At 44.0% G+C, this 23,303-nt stretch overlaps 1 protein-coding gene across 1 annotated transcript; it reads left to right on the top strand.

The window, feature by feature from the left end:
* The first annotated feature begins 16,645 nt into the window (after positions 1-16,645).
* On the top strand, positions 16,646-22,310 carry LOC129043513 (BTB/POZ domain-containing protein KCTD1-like). The gene is made up of 3 exons (XM_054500187.1): positions 16,646-16,768; positions 17,380-17,550; positions 21,606-22,310. Exons 1-3 carry the CDS (start codon positions 16,646-16,648, stop codon positions 22,308-22,310), a joined length of 999 nt encoding a protein of 332 aa, XP_054356162.1.
* Positions 22,311-23,303: the final 993 nt, after the last annotated feature.

The raw sequence follows: 23,303 nt of genomic DNA, 5'->3' as shown, positions 1-23,303 counted from the left end.
AAACTTTGATGTGATAAATACTTGGGACTTGAGACCTGTTCTCAGAAGGTACATTATCGCCATTCAAATTGCCCAGGAAGTCTTGTGCAATGATACACATTTTAGCATCTCTTTCAATGCCTGCTCTTATGTCTGATAATTTGAAGAAAGCTATACGTAACATAACAAGGTGCTTCCTCTTCTATCCCTGGCTCCTCCCAAGGGACATGAAGAGATGCTAGAAAAATACAAGGGGGGAAAGAAGCTTGGATCTGAGTCAGAACAGAAAAAAAACAACATAGAGAGGAAGAAACCCTGAAAACAAGCCTAAGGACCTCAGCACCCACTACAAAAAAAAAAAAAGTCTGGGGAGGGGACTGGACTGCAGCTTTCTTAACGCTAGGCCCCAAATGGCACAATCACTTCTGCTACTGAGTCACTACTGGCCACCTATCTGCATTGGCAGGGGGTGGGGGAGGGTGTGGGGGGGGGGAGGTAGGAATGTTGAGCTATGTGCCCAGGAAGCAGAGAAAATGGGGTTTTGTTGGACAGCTGGCAGGCTCTGCCATGGTGGAGGAGGAGATATCTGAATCAAGTCTTATTATTTTTCTCTTTCTGAGTCACTTGATCTTTTTTAGAAGATGCCCAAATTATCTTCTCTTTATTTTTGAAGTCTAATTGCTTTACCAGGGTATGGCTGAGTGATGACTTTTCTATATCATTTTCCTCCATAACATGGTGCACTTTTTAAATCTGCAGATTTGATTCTTCTCTCATTTCAAAAAAATTTTTTTGAATCATCATCCTAAATACTTACATGTTACATTTGTTTAGTCCTCTTCTATAGGCACATAAATCCATTTTTTTAAACAAATACACTTACAAGATTTACTGTTATCACAAGGTCACATTCCTGTAGAATATAGAAATATGTGTAGCTTTCAGTTTACTGTCTGCATTTTTTGTTTTTAAAGAGAAGAGGTCTTGCTCTGTCACCCAGCCTGGAGAGCAGTAGTGTGATGATAGCTCGCTACAGTCTTTTAGCCCCTGGGCTCAAGCAATCCTCCCATCTCAGCCTCCTGAGTAGCTGGAACTATAGGGGCATAACACCATGCTCAGCTAATATTTTTTAATTAAAAAAAAAAATTGTAGAGATGAGGTCTCATTTTGTTGCCCAGGCTGGTCTCAAGCTACTGGCTTCAAGCAGTTCTTCTGCTTTGACCTCCCAAGGTGCTGGGATTACAGGTGTGACAAAATACACCCAGCCAAGTCTGTGTTTTTCAAATTGCAGCCCGCAACTCATGATGGGGTCATGAAATCTATTTAGTGGATTGTAATCTGCTGGATTGGTTTCCTATTGTTGCATAACAAATTATGACAAAATGAGCAGCTTATAACAACACAAATTCATCATCTCACAGTTTCTGTAGGTCAGGAATCTGCAAACAGCTTTGCTGGGTCCTTTGTTCAGGGTTTCATAGGGCTGCAATCAAGATGCCATCTGGGCTCCATTCTTATCTGGAGGCTCAACTGGGGAAGAATCCACTTCTAAGCTCATTCAGGCCTTTGACAGAATTTATTTCCTTGTGGCTGTATAGCTGAGGGCTCCTGCCTTTTGTTGGTTGTTGGTGGGAGCCCACCCTTGGTCCTAGAGGCTGCCCACAGTTGCTGGAGGCCATCCACAGCTCCTTACCACATGGGCTTCCTCAACATGGCACTCCATTCACTGAGGCAGCAAAGAGGCTCTCTCACTCCAGTCTGATAACATAATATAGTCCTGGGAGTAGCATATGATCACCTTTGCTATGTCCTATTAACCCACAGGAGCATAAGTCACAGGTCCTGCCCAGAGTTGAGGGGAGGGGAGTATCCAAAGGTGTCAACACCAGCAGGTGCAGTTCATTGGGGATCATCTTAGGGTCTTATCACCACACCTGTATTTAGAAAATCGAATAAGATTATATAGAAGATACCAGAATGTATCACATGTAATAAGAGTATGTACTTCTAAATAAAAATTGCATTTAGTAATGTAAATTGTGTGTGTGTGTATGTGTGTGTGTGTGATGAAAATGTATTTCTTACCAATGGTCTAGAGCAAAACAGTCTGAGAGCCCCTGGCCTGGGAGGTTTTCTTGCAAACACTGAAGATAAGACTGCTTTTGAATTAATTGTACACTGCCCTGGTGCTGCCTGGCTTGCTGTCTCTGCTGAGTGTGCTTTCATGGCAACCAAGATGCGAACATTCTCCAGCCTGCTCTACTGTATTTCTGCCGGTAGTTGTAGTAGCGATCACAGTTCTTGAATTCTCAAAAGACTTAAATCAATGTCATTACTTCCTCTAAAGTTTTCTCACCAGCTCCTCCCGTGATCGCCCATGCCATGCTGGATCTGCATACCATAGGGAGTGCCTTCTCACTTGTGCCTTTTCCCTGCTCCCCAGCTGTGTACAAGGTCTGGTCCTGTTGTGTGCTCAGCTTTACAAGTTTCCCCTGCCCTTGGTAGCCCTGCTTCAAGCATATTGAAGTTTGGCATTAGAGATGTTCTCTTATTAACACCAAGATTGCCATTTCTGTTCTTAGTCTCCTTGTCATTTTCTTATAGTTTAAGAGAAAAGAGGGGTCTGAGAAGTTCTTTGCCACATTTAAGTCCTGCTCACCTGAGGCAGCTCTGAGGCTTTGAAATAGGCCCCACTATCCTCCCATTGCCTCTGAAGCCTCCCTGAAGGCCACTCCCACAGGCTGTGAGGCCTGCATATGGCACATCCTCAATGTCTTCTCCGTCTTCTTGGATGGTGGCAACTTCAGGATAGGGAGCTCAGCTGGGAATGGGCACAACCTTGACTGCCCTACCAAGACTCCTATTTCTTTTGCAATTTGGCTACATTTTGTGTCAGAGATGTTTATTGCTGTGGGACTGAGCCCATTGGTTTTGGACTCAGTTTCCTGTGGCCTGCCACGGGGGGCCTTCGTTTCCACCTGAGTTGGCCTTTATGGCTCAATCCCTCCAGGGTTGGGGCTGACATTTCACCTCCTTCCTGACATCTATCCTCCTCCTCCCCCTCCACCATCTCTCCTACTTTTGGGGACTTTTGTTTGTTTTGTTTTTGAGACAGGGTCTTGCTCTGTCACCCAGGTGACAGTGCAGTGGTGTGATCATAGCTCACTGCAGCCTCGACCTCCTGGCCTTAAGCAATCTTCCTGCCTCAGCCTCCCAAGTAGCTGGGACTACAGGCATGTGTCACCACACCTGACTAATTTTTTACTTTTTGTAGAGATGGGGGTCTCACTATGTTGCCCAGGCTGATCTCAAACTCCTAGGCTCAAGTGATCTTCTAGCCTCAGCCTTCCAAAGTGTTGAGATTACAGATGTGATTTTTGTTCTCATTTTTCTTCCCTTCTGTTAGGTTTCTATCTATTCATGAGAATTATTAGATCTTTGTGATTTTAAAATTTTGCCTTTATTTTCCCCCCACCTTGAAGAAACGAAAGTGGTGAACTCAGAAGATCCCAATTACCACCTCTCCCTATACCTGTCCCTGCAGTCAGAGTGAAGGGTGTCTTCTTTCTAAGGTTTTCTTTGTATCTTCCCTCGTCTCCCACCCTTTCTCAATAACGTGTGTTGGCAAGAATCAATGTCATTACTTCCTCTAAAGTTTTAAATATCAGTGAAAATTCTCAAGATTTTGTTCACCCACTTCTTTCCCCTTATTTGGGGGAGTGTTCTGAGGCTAGATACTTCTGCAAACCAAGTCAGGCTGTTCTGCTTCTTTCTTTCTGTGAGCACCACTCTGCAGAGATCACGGCCATAAAGTCTCCTTTCTCATCATTGGCTGAGGAATGAGAGCTCATGTGTGTGCACATGCGTGTGTGTGCTTCTTGTTTCTTTTCTCTGTTGTTCATTTTGTCAGATGTTGTAGAGATAACCCTACAACAATCTCTCAGCCTTCTTTTTCTGGAAGTTGTAGATGTGATTTTCTAGATTATATATATATATTTATATATTTGTATATATTTATATATTTATATATTTACATATATATTTACATATATATTTATATATTTATATATATTTATATATTTATATGTATATTTTTATATATATTTATATATATTTATATATATATTTATATATATTTATATATGTATTTATATATATATTTTTTTGAGACAGAGTTTCACTCTTGTCGCCCAGGCTGGAGTGCAATGGCACGATCTGGGCTCACTGCAACCTCCGACTCCTGGGTTCAAGCGATTCTCCTGCCTCAGCCTCCTGAGTAGCTGGGATTATAGGCACGTGCCACCACGTGCAGCTAATTTTTGTATTTTTAGTAGAGGTGAGGTTTCACCATGTTGGCCAGGCTGGTCTCTAACTCCTGACCTCAGGTGATCCACCTGCTTCGGCCTCCCAAAGTACTGGGATTACAGGCATAAGCCACCACACCCAGCCAATAGTATAATATTTTTAAGGAGTTATTTTCTTTTCTAAAAGTGCCACAGTCCCATCCTTCCCTGTGGAAGTGTCTCAGCGCACCACTACCTGCATGACCTAAAATTAGCTATGCCCCGGAAGACCCTCTTTCATGCCCAAGTTGGAAACAGTGCAACACTAGGTGTGATGTGGTCTTTCTGATTTCTTCTTCTTTCGCTGTCTCTCCCATCATCCGTGCTTCAGCCCTTACCATTTTCCTAAAAGGAAAGTGGAAAAGCTCAATTATGCAAATAAATGCAGCACAGACTGATGCTACAGTCAAACTCAGTTAGCGTTACTTCAGGGGAACAAAATCAGTTTTAGGTAACAAACAAACAAAACTTCCAGGAAGAGAATGAGCTAGTTAACAAACAAGCAAATAAATTGTTTGTGACACAATAATTTTAATCTTGTGAGCACCTGTCTCCACATCTTGCTGTCCAAATAAAGTCAGATTTGATTTGCTTCTTGAGGTGACCTACGCTGTTCATTTTAAACATCTCAATGTAGTGGCCATCAGGAACAGCTGCAGCTTTGCTGGTGGGTCTTAGCAAGAAAGGGCCTTAATGCTCACAAACCCACCATTTCAAGAAAGAAAAAGATAAAAAACAAAACCACAGCTGTAAGAGAGCTACATTTGTGGAATGATAAGGAAACAGCTTTTCTGGAACTTAGCCACTGCAGGGCTCCGAAGGATGAGGTGAACAAGCTGAACAGGAATCCAATGTTTTCCCGGGTGACAAGTGTGTGAGGTTGCTATAGGCAAGGAGATTGCATGAGTTCCAATGATTAAGCTAAGCTTTCATTTCGATTTGTGCAAAATGAGTAAAAATTAATAAGCACAGGGTGTTCTCATGAAGCTGACGTTGAAACATAAAGTAGGTGTGCTGCATACTTCACACCACGGCAAACCCTCCCTTTTTGAGTTATTAGGTTTTGGGGACATGGGGTGATGCTCTGAGACACTCAGTGATCGCTTTCAGAAACCAGATTCTAATGAGCATTTTTACTAGTATCAAATCATTATTCATTCGGCAAATATTTTTGCCATATAATAAATAAGTCACCGTTCAAGTGATAGATAACTATGCAGATGACAGGACACCATATGGTGGTTACAAGACAGAATTTAAAATCTTAAAGGACAAAACTCTCATATTCATTTGCAGCAATTAATTAGGGGACCGAGACCATCTGCTGTGACTCACTAGTCCCCCAAGGACACATACACAATGGTAAGTTTCACATTGGTTTATCTTGGTTCCCATAGTCCAAGCAGGAAAATTGTACTTTCCATAGTTTTCTGATTCCCTAGTAAGGTTACAGCAATGTTTTTACTACTCTTCTGTGTGGTCATTCAGTAACTTAGGCTTCTTTTGGAATGTAGATCCACCCATCCCTAGGGTTTAGTTTTCTCTGGTATCCAGGTGGCAGAGGGGAAACAGACTGGAGAGGGAGGCCTGGCGCGGTGGCTCACGCCTGTAATCCCAGCACTTTGGGAGGCCGAGGTGGGCAGATGACCTGAGGCCCGGAGGCCAGTTACCAGCCTGGCCAACATGATGAAACCCCACCTCTACTAAAAATACAAAAGTAGCAGGGCGTGGTGGTGCACGCCTGTAATCCCAGCTACTCGGGAGACTGAGGCAGGAGAATCGCTTGAACCCAGGAGGTGGAGGTTGCGGTGAGCCAAGATCACGCCATTGCACTCTAGCCTGGGCAACAAGAGCAAAATGCCATCTTTAAAAAAAAAAAAAAAAAAGGAAGGAAATTCTGACACATGCTACAACAACATGGATGAAACCTGAGGACATTATGTTCAATGAAATAAGCCAGTTACAAAAAGATAAATACTGTATGATTCCACTTATGTGCGGTACCAAGATTAGCCAAATTCATAGAGATAGAAAGTAGAATGGTGATTGCCAAGGGCTGGGAGAAGAGGGAATGGGGAGTTATTGTTTAATGGGTACAGAGTTTCAGATTTGCACGATGAAAAGAGTTCCGATAATTGATGAATGTACTTTACACTACTGAACTGTATGCTTAAAAATGGTTAAGGTGGGGCTGGGCGAGGTAGCTCATGCCTGTAATTGCAGCACTTTGGGAGACCGAGTTGGGCGGATCACCTGAGGTCACGAGTTTGAGACCAGCCTGGCCAACATATCAAAAAATAAAAAAATTAGCCAGGCATGGTGGTGGGCGCCTATAATGCCAGCTACTCGGGAGGCTGAGGCAGGAGAAGCACTTGAACCCGGGAGGCAGAGGTTGTAGTGAGTCGAGATTGTGCCACTGCATTCCAGCCTGGGCAACAGAGTAAGAATCTGTCTCAAAAATAAAAAGTTAAAGTGGTAAAATTTATGTTATGTATATTTTACCACAACTTAAAAATTTTTTAAATCTCAGATGGGATCACAAAGCAAAATCTAATGTATATGTAATATGTAGAAGACAGATCTAAAATAAACTAACTGAAACACTAAAATAAAAGGTGGGGCCGGGCACGGTGGCTATGCTTGTAATCCCAGCACTTTGGGAGACTGAGGCAAGCCCTTCACTGGAGGTCAGGAGTTTGAGGTGAGCCTGCGTAACATGGCTCACCTCTACTGAAAATACAAAAATTAGCCGGGCATGGTGGCATGCCTGTAATTTCAGCTACTCCAGAAGACTGAGGCAGGAGAATCACTTGAATCTGGGAGGCGGAGGTTGCAGTGAGCAGAGATCACACCACTGCACTCCAGCCTGGGCAACAGAATGAGACTCCATCTCAAAACAAAAAGCAAAAAAACTAATAAACCTAAAATCAGCTAAAATATATAAAAGAATATTAGAATACCTAGTAAATAAAATAGATAATTTTCTAGGAAAAATAAATGGAAACTATTTAGAAAATATTAACAATTCGAGTATCAAAAAATAATGACAGAATGGTTTCAGAAGACTATCCCCATGGGGAGAAAAGAGCACAGATGGTTTTACAAATAAAGTCTACAGACCTTTAAGGTTGAAGTAAACCAAAGATATTTAAATGGTTTCCAAAGCACAGGGGGAAAAGGGAAACAGAAAATTTTTATGTAGTCAGCATAATGGTGACACCAAATTCTGAAGTGGATAGCACTAAGAAATAATCTCATAAGCAATCTGAAGTATAATTACTAATGCAGAAACTCAAAGTAAAATAGTAGGAAATCAAATCCAGCAACATTTTATATCACAATGAATTGTTTTCATAAGTGGAATACAAGGAAGGCTCAATACTGAAAATCTATCAATAAAATTAATCATATTTATAGATAAAATTGGAAACACATATAATCATCTCCATAGATATTGAAATAAGATTTGATCAAATTTAGAAATCTATTCATTAAAACTTCTTAATAAAATGGAAAAATATTTTCCTTATAATTGATGTAAAATCCGGTATTACATTTAATGGAGAAATACTGAAAGGTTACCAATAAGGTAGAAATATGACAAGGATATACACCATTATTTAGTATTGTTCTGGAGACACTAGCTGATAACATCAGAGGAAGGAAGGGAGGGAGGAAGGTAAAAGAAGAAAACAGAGAAGGACGAATGGAAGGAAATTGAGAAGGTGGTGCAAATATTCTTTTAGTGCTGGAGACACAGTGTATATCAAGGAATCTGAAAGGAATGAACTAGAAAAACACTGCTAAAGAAATTAAGACATTTCAGTAGGGTGGTGGAAATACAATTCATATACAAATATCAAAAGCCTTCCTGTAAAAATATAAATATACCCCAGATAACTTAAAAATTTAGGTGTAAAAAATTAAAATACAGAACATTCAGGGAAAATGATTGTGTTTTAATTTTATAATATCAGTGAGAAAGACTTTCTGATTATAATACAAAGCCTAGAAGTCTAAAAATAAGACACACTTTTTCATAAAATTCAAAAAAACGCTGAACACAAAGTTTAAAAGATAAATATAATATGGGAAAATACTGAATGCATGTAACAAAGTATTACTTCCTTAATGTAAGAATAACCTCCAAAAGAGAAATGAAAAGGAAAACCACAGTGAGATCCATCATCTCATCCATTTTATTTTGAAATGTTTAAAAAACTGTTCACACTGTTGGTGGAAGTACGGAGAAACAAGTAATTTCAAATACTTGTTATAGTTTCTATGGAGAGCAATTTGGCAATATCTGTCAAATATTAACATGGATGTGATTTAAGACCCAGAAATTTTGTAACACCTATGCTTTCAGGAGCACAGAGATGAATATACAGGGGCTCTTAATGCAGCATCATTCATCAGAGCAAAAATGGGTCACAATATAATACTCATCAGCAGAGGAACTTAGAGTAACTTATTGTTGATCCACCAATGAAAAACTATCTATCTATTGATCTCCATCTATTATTGCTATTATTGTTACTCTATTATTATATAATCTTTTCAATCATCTATCTGTTTATCTAATAATAATAAAAATACTAACAGGCAGCATTTACATACCATTTCCTTTTCTGCAGAGGTAGAAGCTTTCTTGGGAAGTCATTTAGGCTGTTCTAGGAGTTGTTCTTAGAAGCCTAACAATTTTTAAATCCCTCCATTAAATCCTTTTCTGTTTAAAATGCCTGGAGCAGTTTTTCTTTGCTGCCCTGAACCTTGAATGATACAACTTTTAAGAGAAAACAAAAGGTCATTTCTATTGAGTGCTATAATTTAAGAAAGAAAGTCGCTCATATACTGGAATGCACTGTCACTATCTCTGGAAGGATGCAGCAGAAAATCATATCCAAGGTTGCTACTTGAGGGGACGGAGGGGCCTGGATCTGAGGGTAGTAATATTTTCCTTTCACATGGACCCTTTTGTATTTTTAGTTTTATAGCATGTATGTACATTACCTATTTAAGCAGCTAAATTTGGTAAGGTGACGTATGTAACCGAGCAAACATTTTATAGAAAGTATAAAGCAAAGAAAATGAACATAGCATGAAACAGATAAACAAAGAATCTATTATGAAAAAAGCATAACCTAAGAAAGCAAATTGTGATCATCATCAGCATCATCCCTGTGAACATGCTACTTTACAAGAGAACTTTTTTTTTTTTTTTTTTTGAGATGGAGTCTCACTCTGTTGCCCAGGCTGGAGTGCAGTGGCACGATCTTGGCTCACTGCAACCTCCGCCTCCTGGGTTCAAGCGATTCTCCTGCTTCAGCCTCAGCAGCTTGGACTGTAGGTGACCACCACCATACCCCACTAATTTTTGTATTTTTAATGGAGACGAGATTTCTGCCATGTTGAACTCCTGACCTCAGGTGATACGCCTGCCTTGGCCTCCCAAAATGTTAGGATTACAGGCATGAGCCATTGCGCCCAGCTACAGGAGAACTGCTGAACTTGAATTGGTAATATAAGTATTAATTTATGATGTATTTTTTCCTTAAGAAACAAAAATAACTCAATGTAGGTCCTGTTTCTGTCTGCTGATAAATTGAGAACCACTGACCAACCCTGAAGCTAGAAGCAGCCCTTGCCCCAGACGGTGGTCTCTGTAGCCATTGCTCACTTGAATGAACAAGGGCTCCTTGGAAAGATGGCTGATTCCTGGTCAGGGGCAGAAATGACCTGAAACATCTGGTCAACCACATAACAAAGAAGTAAAGTTGCGTCCAAAGGCCTCAGGAGCCAACCTAAAAAAAACCTCCCACTGATCAACAGTGGAACAATTTGAAGCTCAATAACCACAATTGATTGAAGCACATCAAATATGTTTAAACATATTGGTGTATAATAATACTAAATACATAATAATATTAAATACACCCAACTCCTTTCCCTCTCAAGGAAAAAAAATAAAGTACATTGGCTCCTTGGTCACATCTGGAAGGTGCTAATGGGGGAAAAAATAAGATATTCAAGCTCTCTTCTCATCTTTCCTTTACAAATTGAAGTAGATAAGGAAAAGTTACTGTTTCGGATAATAAATGAAGATAAAGGCTGATACAATTATAATACCACTATTTTGCAATTTCTACTGAATTAACAGATATAAGCTCTGTGCCTCACTGGCTGCTGACATCACTAAAAGAGATAGCCTGGCTGGGCCTGGTGGCTCATGCCTGTAATCCCAGCACTTTGGGAGGCCGAAGTGAAAGGATTCCTTGAGCCTAGGAGTTTGAGACAAGCCTGAGCAATGTAGTGAGACCTTGTCTCTACTAGAAATAAAAAAATAGCCAGCTGTGATGTGCACGCCTATAGTTTTAGCTACTCGAGAGGCTGAGGTGGGAGGATCACTTGAGCCTCAGAGTTTGAGGCTGCAGTGAGCTGTGATTGCACCAGTGCACTCCAGCCTGGGCAACAGAGCAAGGCCCTGTCTCAAAAAAAAAAAAAAAAAAGAGAGAGACAATATTGCCAGACAATAAAAGTCTTCTGATGGAAGAGCACAGCATCTGTGAGGTGGGCCTACCAAATAACCACACTTGAATCCAATCAAATTCCTAGTAACAATATTAATCCAGCAGAAATAGGAGGAGGAGCAAAGGGAAACATTAAACATGATCAAGAGACAAATCTCACTTTTTAATATTAACGTAAATATTAATGTAAATCCTTAATAAGATATTAATAAATAGAGCTTATTAAGTGCATTATAAAATCATAAACCTCAGACAAGTTTAAGGTCATCTCAGTCACCATGAAGATGGTGTAATATCATGAAATCAACCAGTATAATTAATCATGTTAAAAATCAATGAGAAAAAAACTGTATGATCACTTAAAAATTCATGCTTAGGCTGGGTGTGGTGGTTCACCCCTGTAATCCCAGCACTTTGGGAGGCCGAGGAGAGCAGATTGCCTGAGGTCAGGAGTTCAGGACCAGCCTAGCCAACATGACGAAACCCCGTCTCTACTAGAAATACAAAAATTAGCCAGATGTGGTGGCACATACCTGTAATCCAAGCTACTCGGGAAGCTGAAGCAGGAGAATCCCTTGAACCCAGGAGGTGGTGGTTGCAGTGAGCCGAGATCATGCCACTGCACTCCAGCCTGGGCAATAGGGTGAGACTCTGTCTCAAAAAAACAAACAAACAAACAAACAAAAAACTCTCATGCTTGATTAAAGCCATAAGTATAATAGAAAGAAAAATATTTCAATTATTCAATAAGACGTGTGTGTGTATGTGTGTGTGTGTGTGTGTGTATGTATCACTTAGTGATAAAATATGCCATTAAAATCAGGCATATGTGGTTGTGTGTTATCTCCATTACTTAGTTGTATTCTCATTATTAAATTGTTTTGCCTGTTATTAGACAAAAGAAAGAAAGAAGGTATAAATATAGGACAGAAGGAGGCAAATTATCATTTTTAGATGATATATGCCTGGAAAATGTAAAAGAATAAAAATTTTATCATAAGGAAAAAAGAATTCAGTGAGATGGCTGGAGAATCATCATTATCATAATGACAGCTCACTCTCTCCAGGCATTGTGCTGAGTGTTTCTCACACATGAGCTAGTTTCAGTCTCATAACAATCCTGAGAGGCACACATTACTGTTATCCCCATTGTAAAGATGAGGGAACTGAGGCACAAAGAAGCTAGTAATTTGTCCAGGTCAAAAGCTGGTAAGTGGTAGGGCCAATATCCAGAAGCAATGGTGCTCAGAATTTCATATAATAGCCACTTTTTTAAATTTCCCATTGATAATAACAACCTAATTAAAAATACGTAGAAATACGCATAGCAAGAAATGAAGAAGACCTGTATGATTAAAACTTTAAAAGACAAAAATATAAAATGAAAAAATAAAAAAGATGAACAGCAGAGTTGCTGAATTCCTGGTAAACTCTCACCTTCTTGGTTGTCTAGACCAGCGATTTCCAAACCCTTGGGGGGAGCCATCAGACCTGCCATTTGGATTCAGGGTTTATGCCCCCTTGTCACAAGGGGGCGGCGGGGGCATCTGAGAAATAAGCAGAAGTTCCATAATGAGAGTACCCCCTACACTCAATTATTACTCATGAACTTCTGCCCACATCCAATTAAGTGAATTTATAGGTGTTATTATTAAGTTGAAAATCTTTTAATTGAGAAGTATCGTAATTATACAGGGAACAACCAAGAAAGTCTTTGGCGTTCATAGTAATTTATAGATCATCTCATAATAAACTATTTAAACCAGAGTTTTTAACTTAAACATTACAACCAAAATGTGCTAATGTTGTTAAACTTTTCTATAAATAGAAATGTCTTAGTAATTTGTTGCCTGGAATATATTTTCAAAAAATGAACAGACGGCCAGGCATGGTGGCTCACGCCTGTAATCCCAGCACTTTGGGAGGCCGAGGCAGGAAGATCACAAGGTCTGGAAACCGAGACCATCCTGGCTAACACGGTGAAACCCCGTGTCTACCGAAAATACAGAAAATTAGCCGGGCGTGATGGCGGGCGCCTGTAGTCCCAGCTACTCAGGAGGCTGAAGCAGGAGAAAGGCATGAACCCGGGAGGCGGAGCTTGCAGTGAACCAAGATGGCGCCACTGCACTCCAGCCTGGGCAACACAGCGAGACTCCGTCTCAACAACGACAACAACAAAAAAAGAACAGACAAAAATCTACTCTTTCAAGGCAAATTTTAGATTCTAACAAGGAGAAAAAATAACCTTTTTTGAAAGAGAGATGAGAAAATTCTGTGTCATTGTGAAATTTCTTATAACACACTTAAAAATTGAGGAATAGAGTTTTTTTTAATGTTTTGAAATCTTCCAAATGAAGAACCCACTTCATAAAACGTAAAAAGTAAAACCCCTTCTAATTGATTCGTAAGGCCTCCTGAACTGCATCAGGAAAGATGAGCCTGACTCCCTTCAGATCTCTGCAAAGCCAGCAGGTGGACTTGGACTCTGGGATGCACAGCTGGCAACGGCAGCACAGCCACAGGCTTCTGTCTGGATGCTTGTGTTTCAAAGAACCCTTTGCAACAATGATGGAGATAGAAACCAGGCATCAAAATAAATGGAATCTAGAGCTAGAACTTCACAAAAGAAGTTGTATCAAAAGATTCAAGCTCAATTTTTCAAAAATAACAATACACGTCCAATCACATTACTATATTAGAATAATGTTTTCTAGTGAAAGTAAAATAAGTTTTATATCATTAGATACAATGCAAGTATTTTTAAATAATGCTATTTCATCTCCAATTTATCCCTTTTAATTTCTATTTTTGCATATGTTATAATGAACGCAGTGTTATAATGTAATGGTATACTTTAAATATTTTAAGGATATATATATATAAACCCATGATAAATATAAACAAACATACTGGGTGCATACTAGCCTATTTAAGAAACTGTTTAGGGCACATGTTAGAATGTGGAGACATCTGTATTGACTTTCCTTACTTAATAATTGATGATCAAATAATCTCCTTTGGCTGCGCAGCAGCCAGAAGATTGATTGTTCATAAGTCTTCCCCTGCTGAGACTTTTAAGTGTCACTTGCTGGTTCAGTTGATAAAAACAAAGTAGGCATTTTGCTCACACACACAAACACACACACACACACAAAGTCAACACAATCTTTGCTGAGACATTTGCATTTGGTAATAGAAGAAAATCAAACTAATCTAATCCCAGTTTTCCCAATTAAGATTCTTCTTTTCAATTCTGCATTTATGGGTTATAAAATCAATTTCTTGATAGTTTATTTTTCTGAAAATAATTGGATTCCTATACATGGCCATCTGACATTAGATATTATTATTATTGTTGTTGGCATTTTGCCTCTTTGCCTTTGCAGTAGGTCACTAAAGAAGCAGTTCCTTGAAAAACTGAATTTCTATTGTCTCTGTCAGAAGAAATCATTCACTAGCAGGAGAAGAACAGCAAGAGATCAATCACATAATCTGTAAGTACTTTCTGGAAAGAAACAGTTTAACTTATGGTTCTCAACCTCAGTGATACATTGCAATCACCAGGGCTCTTTAGAACATCCTGATCCCCTGCTTTCCCTCCAATCCCGGGGGTCTGAGGTCATTGGTTTGGACATCGGGGGTTTTCAAAGCTCCCCCAGTTAAATAAATAGGAACAGTAGCCTGAGAACGTGTTGACACAACTGTAATCATGGTAGCAAAGGTATTGATGGCTGAAGGGGAAACTGCATCTGTCTGCATGGGAACAGTCACTGTGGGAACAGAGGGTCCCACCCACTGCCAATGGCCCCATCTGCCTGGCACCTCTCAACACAAGTATCAGTTTAACTTTGCTCCTACGATGTTTTTCAGCTGTATTTTTAAAATCTTGATTCTAAGTTCTTCCCAGGGTTTAAAACCATTGTTCAGGGTTTGTTTTTTAATGAAATTTCATGAAATGCTTTCATGATGTTCCAAAGTCATAAAAAAAGGAACTGTGTGTTAGATACTTACAGATCCTTGTTAATAGAAAAAGAACAAAAGATCTATTGCCTTCATCTTCCTAAAAATAGTAAGCAGTTAAGGCTTTGGGAATGCAGATGGAAATGAGAAAGAAAACATGTGGCTAATGAACACAGGTGTTTTGAATCACTTTAATGTTGGAACAGAATTGAACAGAGGAAGGGGATGCAAAAAAGAATCAGGATCTCGACAAGCTGTGTGATTTATCCACTTTCATGTTTTTAGCTAATAAAGCAAACAATTTAGAAAACTGTCACATTCTTGGAGTCTTATAACTTGGACATTCTTTTAAATTGGATGTCTAGTGAGAAGCTCTAGCATGGGGGATGCTGAGGCTACTGGTCCAGGAAGCAGATTTTGAGAACCACTGAGCCAGAAGATTATTGCATTAATCCAGGTAAGAGAAGATGAATCTGAAATAAGGCAATGGTGAAAGAGGCAGGACAAATCTGAGAAATATTTAGGAGTATTATTACAATTCTCCAAAGAAACAGAACAAATTGTGTGTGTGTGTGTGTGTGTGTGTGTGTGTGTGTGTGTGTGTGTGAGAAGAGATTTATTATGAGGAATTGGCTCACAGGATTATAGAGGCTGAGAAGACTCATGGTCTACTACCTGCAAGCTGGAGACTCAGGAAAGTTGATGGTGTAGTTCAAAGGCCTGAGGGCGTGAAAGCCAGTGATGTAGATTCGTAGATTCCAGTCTAAGTTTGAGGGCCTGAGAATCTGGAGCATTGAAGGCAGGAACAAATCAATGGCCCAGCTCCAACAGCCAGGCAGAGTGAATTCAACCCTCTTCCAACTTTTTTGTTCTATTTAGGCCTTCAACGGATTGGACGCTGCCCACCCACATTGGGGAGGGCCACCTGCTTTCCTCAGTCCACCGACTCAAATGCTGCTGTCTTCCAGAAACACCTTCACAGACACATCCATTATATATTAAATACAATGTGTTGCTAAATATCTGGGCATCCTGTGGCCCAATCAAGTTGACACACAGAATTCACCACTACGGGAGTCAGGGTTAAAATGATTGGATTATTATCTTGAGATCAGCAGGTCAGCTCCCAGGTTTTGAAATTGAGTGACATGGTAGGAAATGCCCAAACCAGGTATCTCAGGAAACACAGGATAAGTTTGATGAAGAGAAGACAGAGCTTCTGCTTTGGGCACATAAAGTTGAGGTGCAAATCATGGTTTGGGTTTTTATTGTAGAAACCCAGGCAGCAGTTTGGAAAATTGGTCTGGAGTACTAAAGAGAGATTTATCTAGAGAGAAACTTGACAGTCATTGGCATTTCGGCTGGGTGAAACCACAGATCCTTTAAGGAGAACGATGTGAGAGACTGGGAGAAGGAGAGAAATCTGAACATTCAAGTCACTGAGAACAAAGTGGCAATGGAGAGAAGAGCAGCAATCACAGAAATGGAGCAATGAGGAAGGAAGGAGGGGATGGCATCTGTGCCAAAAGTCAGCGGGAGGGCATGCGGGAGAAGGATGGGAAGTGTCTACAACGCTCATGATTCTGGGTAAAACTGGAGTCCTGTGTTCTAGTAGTCTCAATAGAGGGAAGAAGGTGGAAGCTAGATTTTAAATGGGGTTGAGCCAGAAGGGAAGTTAGGAGGGAAATGAAACTATTTTTAGAAATTTGGCTATGAAGAAGACTTGAGGTGGATAGCTCTCTCTTTATCTTTTAAGGTGAAAATCACGCAATTTTGTTTATATCTCGAGAGAAAGAAGCTGTGTGTTGCTGGAGGGCTCAGGAAGGTCTCCGGATGCCAGTGAGACCCCAGCCCCAGCCGGTTTTCCAGGTTCTTGACAGCATCACAAGAACGAATTCAGGGGCGAGTCGAGTCAGAATGAAGCGCAGGGCGAGAAGTTTCCATTGCAAAGCGAAAGTGTGCGCTTGAGAGGAGCGCAGGCATGCCCGTGAGAACAAGTCAGGCACAACGGAGGCTGGGTTTCTTATTTTAGGGATGTTTCTTTCTTTCTTTTCTTTTTTTTTTTTTTTTTTTGAGAAGGAGTCTCTCTCTTTCTCCCAGGTTGGAGTTCAGTGGCGCGATCTCGGCTCACTGCAAGCTCTGCCTCCTGGGTTCACGCCATTCTCCTGCCTCAGCCTCCCGAGTAGCTGGGACTACAGGCGCCCGCCACCACGCCCGGCTGATATTTTGTATTTTTTAGTAGAGACAGGGTTTCACTGTGTTAGCCAGGATGGTCTCGATCTCCTGACCTGGTGATCTGCCCGCCTCGTCCTCCCAAAGTGCTGGGATTACAGGTGTAAGCCACCGTGCCCAGCCCAGATGTTTCTTTAATTAGGGGGTGGAATGCTCATTAGGTATTCTGGAAAAGGAGGGGATTTCAGGGACTCCTCCCCCCTCCTGTTATTGCCCCCTTTCTCTCTTATTTGGGTTTACCTGGAAGAGTCACAGACATGTCACCCTGACCAGGGTTTTGGTCATTTTCTCTGCCTTATTTTTGGCTTTCTATACCCTGTGGTTTCTTTGCCTAGGCCCTGCTTCAGGGGTTCTTTGGGTTTGTCCATACTCCTGCAACTACCCGTGCTGTTCCTGTCTCCTTAGAGGAGGACAGATTGATGATATCGAAGAGAAATTACTCTGCTCTGTGGATCTCATTGGCACAGGTTCCTGCTGAAGTCTGGGGGGAAAGGGGATTCTGGAAGGTGGGGAAATGGATGAGTCCTGTGGAGAGGCCAGACAGCTTCGGAGCAGCTGGGAAAGAAGGAAGTCAGCCAAGGTCTGAAAGAAGAGAGATGGATGCTGGAGAGCATTTAAATGAAAAGAATTTAACCAGAAGTATCGGCAGAAGTAAAAGAAACAAAAGCCATGTTGGGGGAACCTAAAGATTAGCCACAAAGATTAAGGGAAAGGAGGGAGGAGAGGAGACGTTACTGCAGCCTGTGAAGGCCAGAGCAAGAGGCGTGGCCGTGGAAAGTGCAGGAAGTATGGCTATGGAGAGTGCTGGGGTGTGGCTGTGGTGGGTGCAGGAGGCGTGGCTGTGGAGCGGGTGTGGTTGTGGAGGGGGTGTGGCTGTGGAGGGTGCTGGGTGTGGCTGTGGTGGATGCTGGGGGTGTGGCTGTGGTAGGGGAGGTGTGGCTATTGGATAGTCATAGCTGTGGTGGGTGCAGGGGGCAAGGCTGTGGTGTAGGAAGTGTAGTGTGGCTATTGAATGGGAGCATAGCAGTGGTGAATACAGGAGGCATGGCTTTGGTGGGTACAGGAGGGGAGGCTATGACACAGGAGGTGTGGCCTTGGTGGGTACAGGAGGCATGGCTATAACACAGGAGGCATGGCCTTGGTGGGTGCAGGAAGCATAGCTGTGATGCAAGAAGCATGGCCTTGGTGAGTGCTGGAGTATGTTCTCTAAAGACACTGTGAACACTATTAGCCAATACTGAACCACTGCTCCTGGAGAAATACAGGGTTAGCTTCCACGCCTCTGGTCACTACATTTTTGTCATCCAACCAATACATATTTTTGTTTTATGTGTTTTTATCTACAGACACCTTGTTTAATATATGTTTCTTACCAATAGCTAACTATATGTATTATTCTTTTTTTCTGTTTTTTTGTTTTGTTTTTAGTATTTATTGATCATTCTTGGGTGTTTCTCGGAGAGGGGGATATGGCAGGGTCATAGGATAATAGTGGAGAGAAGGTCAGCAGATAAACACATGAACAAAGGTCTCTGGTTTTCCTAGGCAGAGGTCCCTGCGGCCTTCTGCAGTGTTTGTGCCCCTGGGTACTTGAGATTAGGGAGTGGTGATGACTCTTAAAGAGCATGCTGCCTTCAAGCATCTGTTTAACAAAGCACATCTTGCACCGCCCTTAATCCATTTAACCCTGAGTTGACACAGCACATGTTTCAGAGAGCACGGGGCTGGGGGAAAGGCTATAGATCAACAGCATCCCAAGGCAGAAGAACTTCTCCTAGTCAGAACAAAATGGAGTCTCCTATGCCCACCTCTTTCTACACAGACACAGCAACAATCTGATCTCTCCTTCCTTTCCCCACACTTCCCCCTCTTCTTTTCAACAAAACCATCATCGTCCTCATAGCCCACTCCCGATGTCGCTGTCTCTTCGGAGCTGTTGGGTACACCTACAAGACAGGGCGGCCGGGCAGAGGCGCTCCTCACTTCCCAGACGGGGCCGCCGGGCAGAGGCGCTCCTCACTTCCCAGACGGGGCGGCCGGGCAGAGACGCTCCTCACCTCCCAGACGGGGCAGCCGGGCAGAGGCTCTCCTCACTTCCTCCCAGCCTGGGTGGCAGCCAGGCAGAGGCGCTCCTCACCTCCCAGACGGGGCGGCCGGGCAGAGGCGCTCCTCACTTCCCAGAGGGGGCGGCCAGGCAGAGGCGCTCCTCACTTCCCAGACCGGGCGGCCGGGCAGAGGCGCTCCTTACTTCCCAGACGGGGCGGCCGGGCAGAAACGCTCCTCACTTCTTCCCAGACGGGGTGGCGGCCAGGCAGAGGCGCTCCTCACCTCCCAGACAGGGCGGCCGGGCAGAGGTGCTCCTCACTTCCCACACTGGGCGGCCGGGCAGAGGCGCTCCTCACCTCCCAGACGGGGTGGCCAGGCAGAGGCGCTCCTCACTTCCCAGACGGTGTGGCGGCTGGGCAGAGGCGCTCCTCACTTCCCAGATGGGGCAGCCAGGCAGAGGCGCTCCTCACTTCCTCCCAGACGGGGTGGCGGCCAGGCAGAGGCACTCCTCACTTCCCAGACGGGGTGGCTGGGCAGAGGCCCTCCTCACTTCCCAGATGGGGCAGCCGGGCAGAGGCGCTCCTCACTTCCTCCCAGACGGGGTGGCGGCCAGGCAGAGGCGCTCCTCACCTTCCAGACGGGGTGGCCGGGCAGAGGCATTCCTCGCTTCCCAGACGGGGCAGTCGGGCAGAGGCGCTCCTCACATCCCAGACGATGGGCGGCCGGGCAGAGGCGCTCCTCACTTCCTCCCAGACGAGGTGGCAGCCAGGCAGAGGCACTCCTCACTTCCCAGACGGGGCGGCCGGGCAGAGGCGCTCCTCATCTCCCAGACGGGGCGGCCGGGCAGAGGTGCTCCTCACTTCCTCCCAGACGGGGTGGCGGCCGGGCAGAGGTGCACCTCACTTCCTCCCAGACGGGGTGGCGGCCGGGCAGAGGCACTCCTCACCTCCCAGACGGGTCGGCCGGGCAGAGGCGCTCCTCACTTCCCAGATGGGGCGGCTGGGCAGAGGGGCTCCTCACATCCCAGACGATGGGCGGCCAGGCAGAGACGCTCCTCACTTCCTAGACGGGGTGGCGGCGGGGCAGAGGCTGTAATCTTAGCAGTTTAAGAGGCCAAGGCAGGAGGCTGGTAGGTGGAGGTTGTAGCGAGCCGAGATCACGCCACTGCACTCCAGCCTGAGCACCATTGAGCATTGAGTGAGCGAGACTCCGTCTGCAATCCCAGCACCTCGGGAGGCCGAGGCAGGCAGATCACTCGAGGCCAGGAGCTGGAGACCAGCCCGGTCAACACGGCGAAACCCTGTCTCCACCAAAAACACAAAAACCATTCAGGTGTGGCGGCGCGCGCCTGCAATCTCAGGCACCCGGCAGGCCAAGGCAGGAGAGTCACAGGAGCCCGAGGCAGGGAGGTTGCAGCCAGCCGAGATCACGGCAGCACAGTCCAGCTTCGGCAACAGAGGGAGACCGAAAAAAGAAGGAGAGGGAGACCGAAGAAAGGGGAGAGGGAGAGGGAGAGAGAGAGGAGGGAGAGGAGGGAGAGGGAGAGGAGGGAGAGGGAGAGGGAGAGGAGAGGGAGAGGGAGAGCAGGGAGAGGGAGAGGAGGGAGAGCTGTATTATTCTTTATAATAAAACACAAGCTGGGAAGAGTTTTGCATTTTCCTAACCTTGGGTAATGTGACTAAAAATTTATTTGGCTGTCAGCCTCACAACAACGCTGTCCACTAAACTTTTTTTTTTTTTGAGACGGAGTCTCGCTCTGTCGCTCAGTCTGGGGTGCAGTGGTGCAATCTTGGCTCACTGCAACCTCCACCTTCCGGGTTCAAGAGGTTCTCCTGCCTCAGCCTCTTGAGTAGCTGGGATTACAGGCGCGCACCACCATACCCGGCTAATTTTTGTATTTTTAGTAGAGATGAGGTTTCACCATGTTGGTCAGGCTGGTCGCGAACTCCTGACGTCGTGATCCGCCTGCCTCGGCCTCCCAAAGTGCTGGGATTACAGGCGAGCCACCGCGCCCGGCCAGTCCACCAAACTTTTAATGTCATCTCACGAATCCACAAATTTCACTTTTTTTTTTTATTCTTCTTATTCCATAACTTTACCAGGTGCTATAGATGTTACTTGGGCACTTTTCAGAGTGGCCTCGCATCTGCGTCAATGACTTTCCTCTTCCTCCTTCTGGATGTAACATATTGTTGACTCATTGCTGTTGAACTTACTGTCAACAGCACTATAACTCATGCCTGAGCCAAGCTTGTCTAACACGTATATTTTCTCTGTAAAGCACATCACAGCCTTTCTGCACTTAGGAACACTAGACAGCACTTCAGTAGTACACTTGGGGGCCATTTTAAACAATTAAATCTCTGACAGCCTCCGCTCCGCTCCGGGCGGCCCCAGACACGGGTTTCCCACGGCAGCACCACGGCACGCCCGGCGCAGCAGCTGCCCCGACCCCCCGCTCCAGGGGGCAATGAGGGGGCAGTGGAAGGGGCACTACTCCTCAGGCATTACTTAGAGAAGCGAGACCGTTCCGCCCTCCCGCCGGCCCTCCTTCTCTCCCGCCCGGGCCCGCGCAATTCTCCGCCAGAGGGACAGTCGGCCTAATACGTTAAGACCTCTGATCACTAGATCCCCTGAATCTCCACTGAACAACCAAGGGACCCCTACTCCGGCACAACTCACAAAATCCAATGCGCCTGTCCACATTGATGTGGGTGGCCACATGTATACCAGCAGCCTGGCCACCCTCACCAAATGTCCTGTATCCAGAATCAGAACACTTTGTGATGGTACAGAGCCCATAGTTTTGGACAGTCTCAAACAGCACTATTTCACTGACGGAGATGGACAGATGTTCAGATATATCTTGAATTTTCTACGAACATCCAAACTCCTCATTCCTGATGATTTCAAGGACTACACTTTGTTATATGAAGAGGCAAAATATTTTCAGCTTCAGCCCATGTTGTTGGAGATGGAAAGATGGAAGCAGGACAGAGAAACCGGTCGCTTTTCAAGGCCTTGTGAGTGCCTTGTTGTTTGTGTGGCCCCAGACCTCAGAGAAAGGATCACGCTAAGTGGTGACAAATCCTTGGTAGAAGAAGTGTTTCCAGAGATCGGCGATGTGATGTGCAACTTTGTCAGTGCAGGCTGGAATCACGACTCCACGCACGTCGTCAGGTTTCCACTAAGTGGCTACTGTCACCTCAACTCAGTCTAGGTCCTCGAGAGGTTGCAGCAAAGAGGATTTGAAATCGTGGGCTCCTGTGGGGGAGGAGTGGGCTCGTCCTAGTTCAGCAAATATGTCCTTCGTAGGGAACTGAGGCGGATGCCCTCCCGTACCCTCCATCATCCGGATAAAGCAAGAGCCTCTGGACTAAACGGACATATTTCTTATGCAAAAAGGAAAACACACACAACTAATAACTTAAACAAACAACAAAAAAGGGACATTTATGTGTAGTTGGGACAGCAAACCAAGTCCTGGACCTAAAATTGAATAAAAGACATTTATATGCAATAGAGACCACACCTGTATTCATATGGGAACAATCGGAATAGTGATATCCTCAAGGTGAAAAAAAAAAAATATATATATATATATATATATATGTCAAAAGGTAGGAAATGCAGAAAAAAAAAAAAAAAAAAGGTGACAGCCGCAGTTGGTGCTGTGATGGCCATGAAGTATCCTGGGCCCCCCGAGGCCTCTGACCAATAAACAAGCCATGAGCGGTGAGGACAGTCTCCCTACAGTTTCCATTGCCAACAGCCATCCATTCTTTCTTTTTCCTTATTTAAACAAAACAAAACAAAACAAAACAAAACCAAAAAAAAAAAGGCCAGGCCCGGTGGCTCACGCCTGTAATCCCAGCACTTTGACAGGCCGAGGCGGGCGGATCACCTGAGGTCGGGAGTTCGAGACCAGCCTGACCAACATGGAGAAACCCCGTCCCTACTAAAACAAATACAAAATTAGCCAGGCATGGTGGCACATGCCTGTAATCCCAGCTACTCGGGAGGCTGAGGCAGGAGAATTGCTTGAACCCGGGAGGCAGAGGTTGTGCTGGGCTGAGATTGTGCCATTGCACTCCAGCCTGGGCAAGGAGAGCGAAACTCTGTCTCAAAAAAAAAAAAAAAAAAAAAAAGCACCTTGAATCAAGTTTCTTTGTATATGGAGGTTCCACATCTCTCTTTAGGCAAGGACCAGGCA

Source organism: Pongo pygmaeus, chromosome 13 (assembly GCF_028885625.2).
Source record: "Pongo pygmaeus isolate AG05252 chromosome 13, NHGRI_mPonPyg2-v2.0_pri, whole genome shotgun sequence".
Taxonomy (NCBI): domain Eukaryota; kingdom Metazoa; phylum Chordata; class Mammalia; order Primates; family Hominidae; genus Pongo; species Pongo pygmaeus.
Note: the sequence above shows the minus strand (reverse complement) of the source record. Positions and strands in the feature narration are given on the sequence as shown.

What these genes read in the sequence shown, in the direction of transcription:
- LOC129043513 (XM_054500187.1), top strand. Translation starts at nt 16,646, where the DNA reads ATGCCAGTGAGACCCCAGCCCCAGCCGGTTTTCCAGGTTCTTGACAGC. An exon ending in GTTTCCATTGCAAAGCGAAA is followed by an intron (nt 16,769 to 17,379) that starts GTGTGCGCTTGA and finishes TTCTTTGCCTAG; the next exon opens with GCCCTGCTTCAGGGGTTCTT. An exon ending in GGGAAAGGGGATTCTGGAAG is followed by an intron (nt 17,551 to 21,605) that starts GTGGGGAAATGG and finishes GGCATTACTTAG; the next exon opens with AGAAGCGAGACCGTTCCGCC.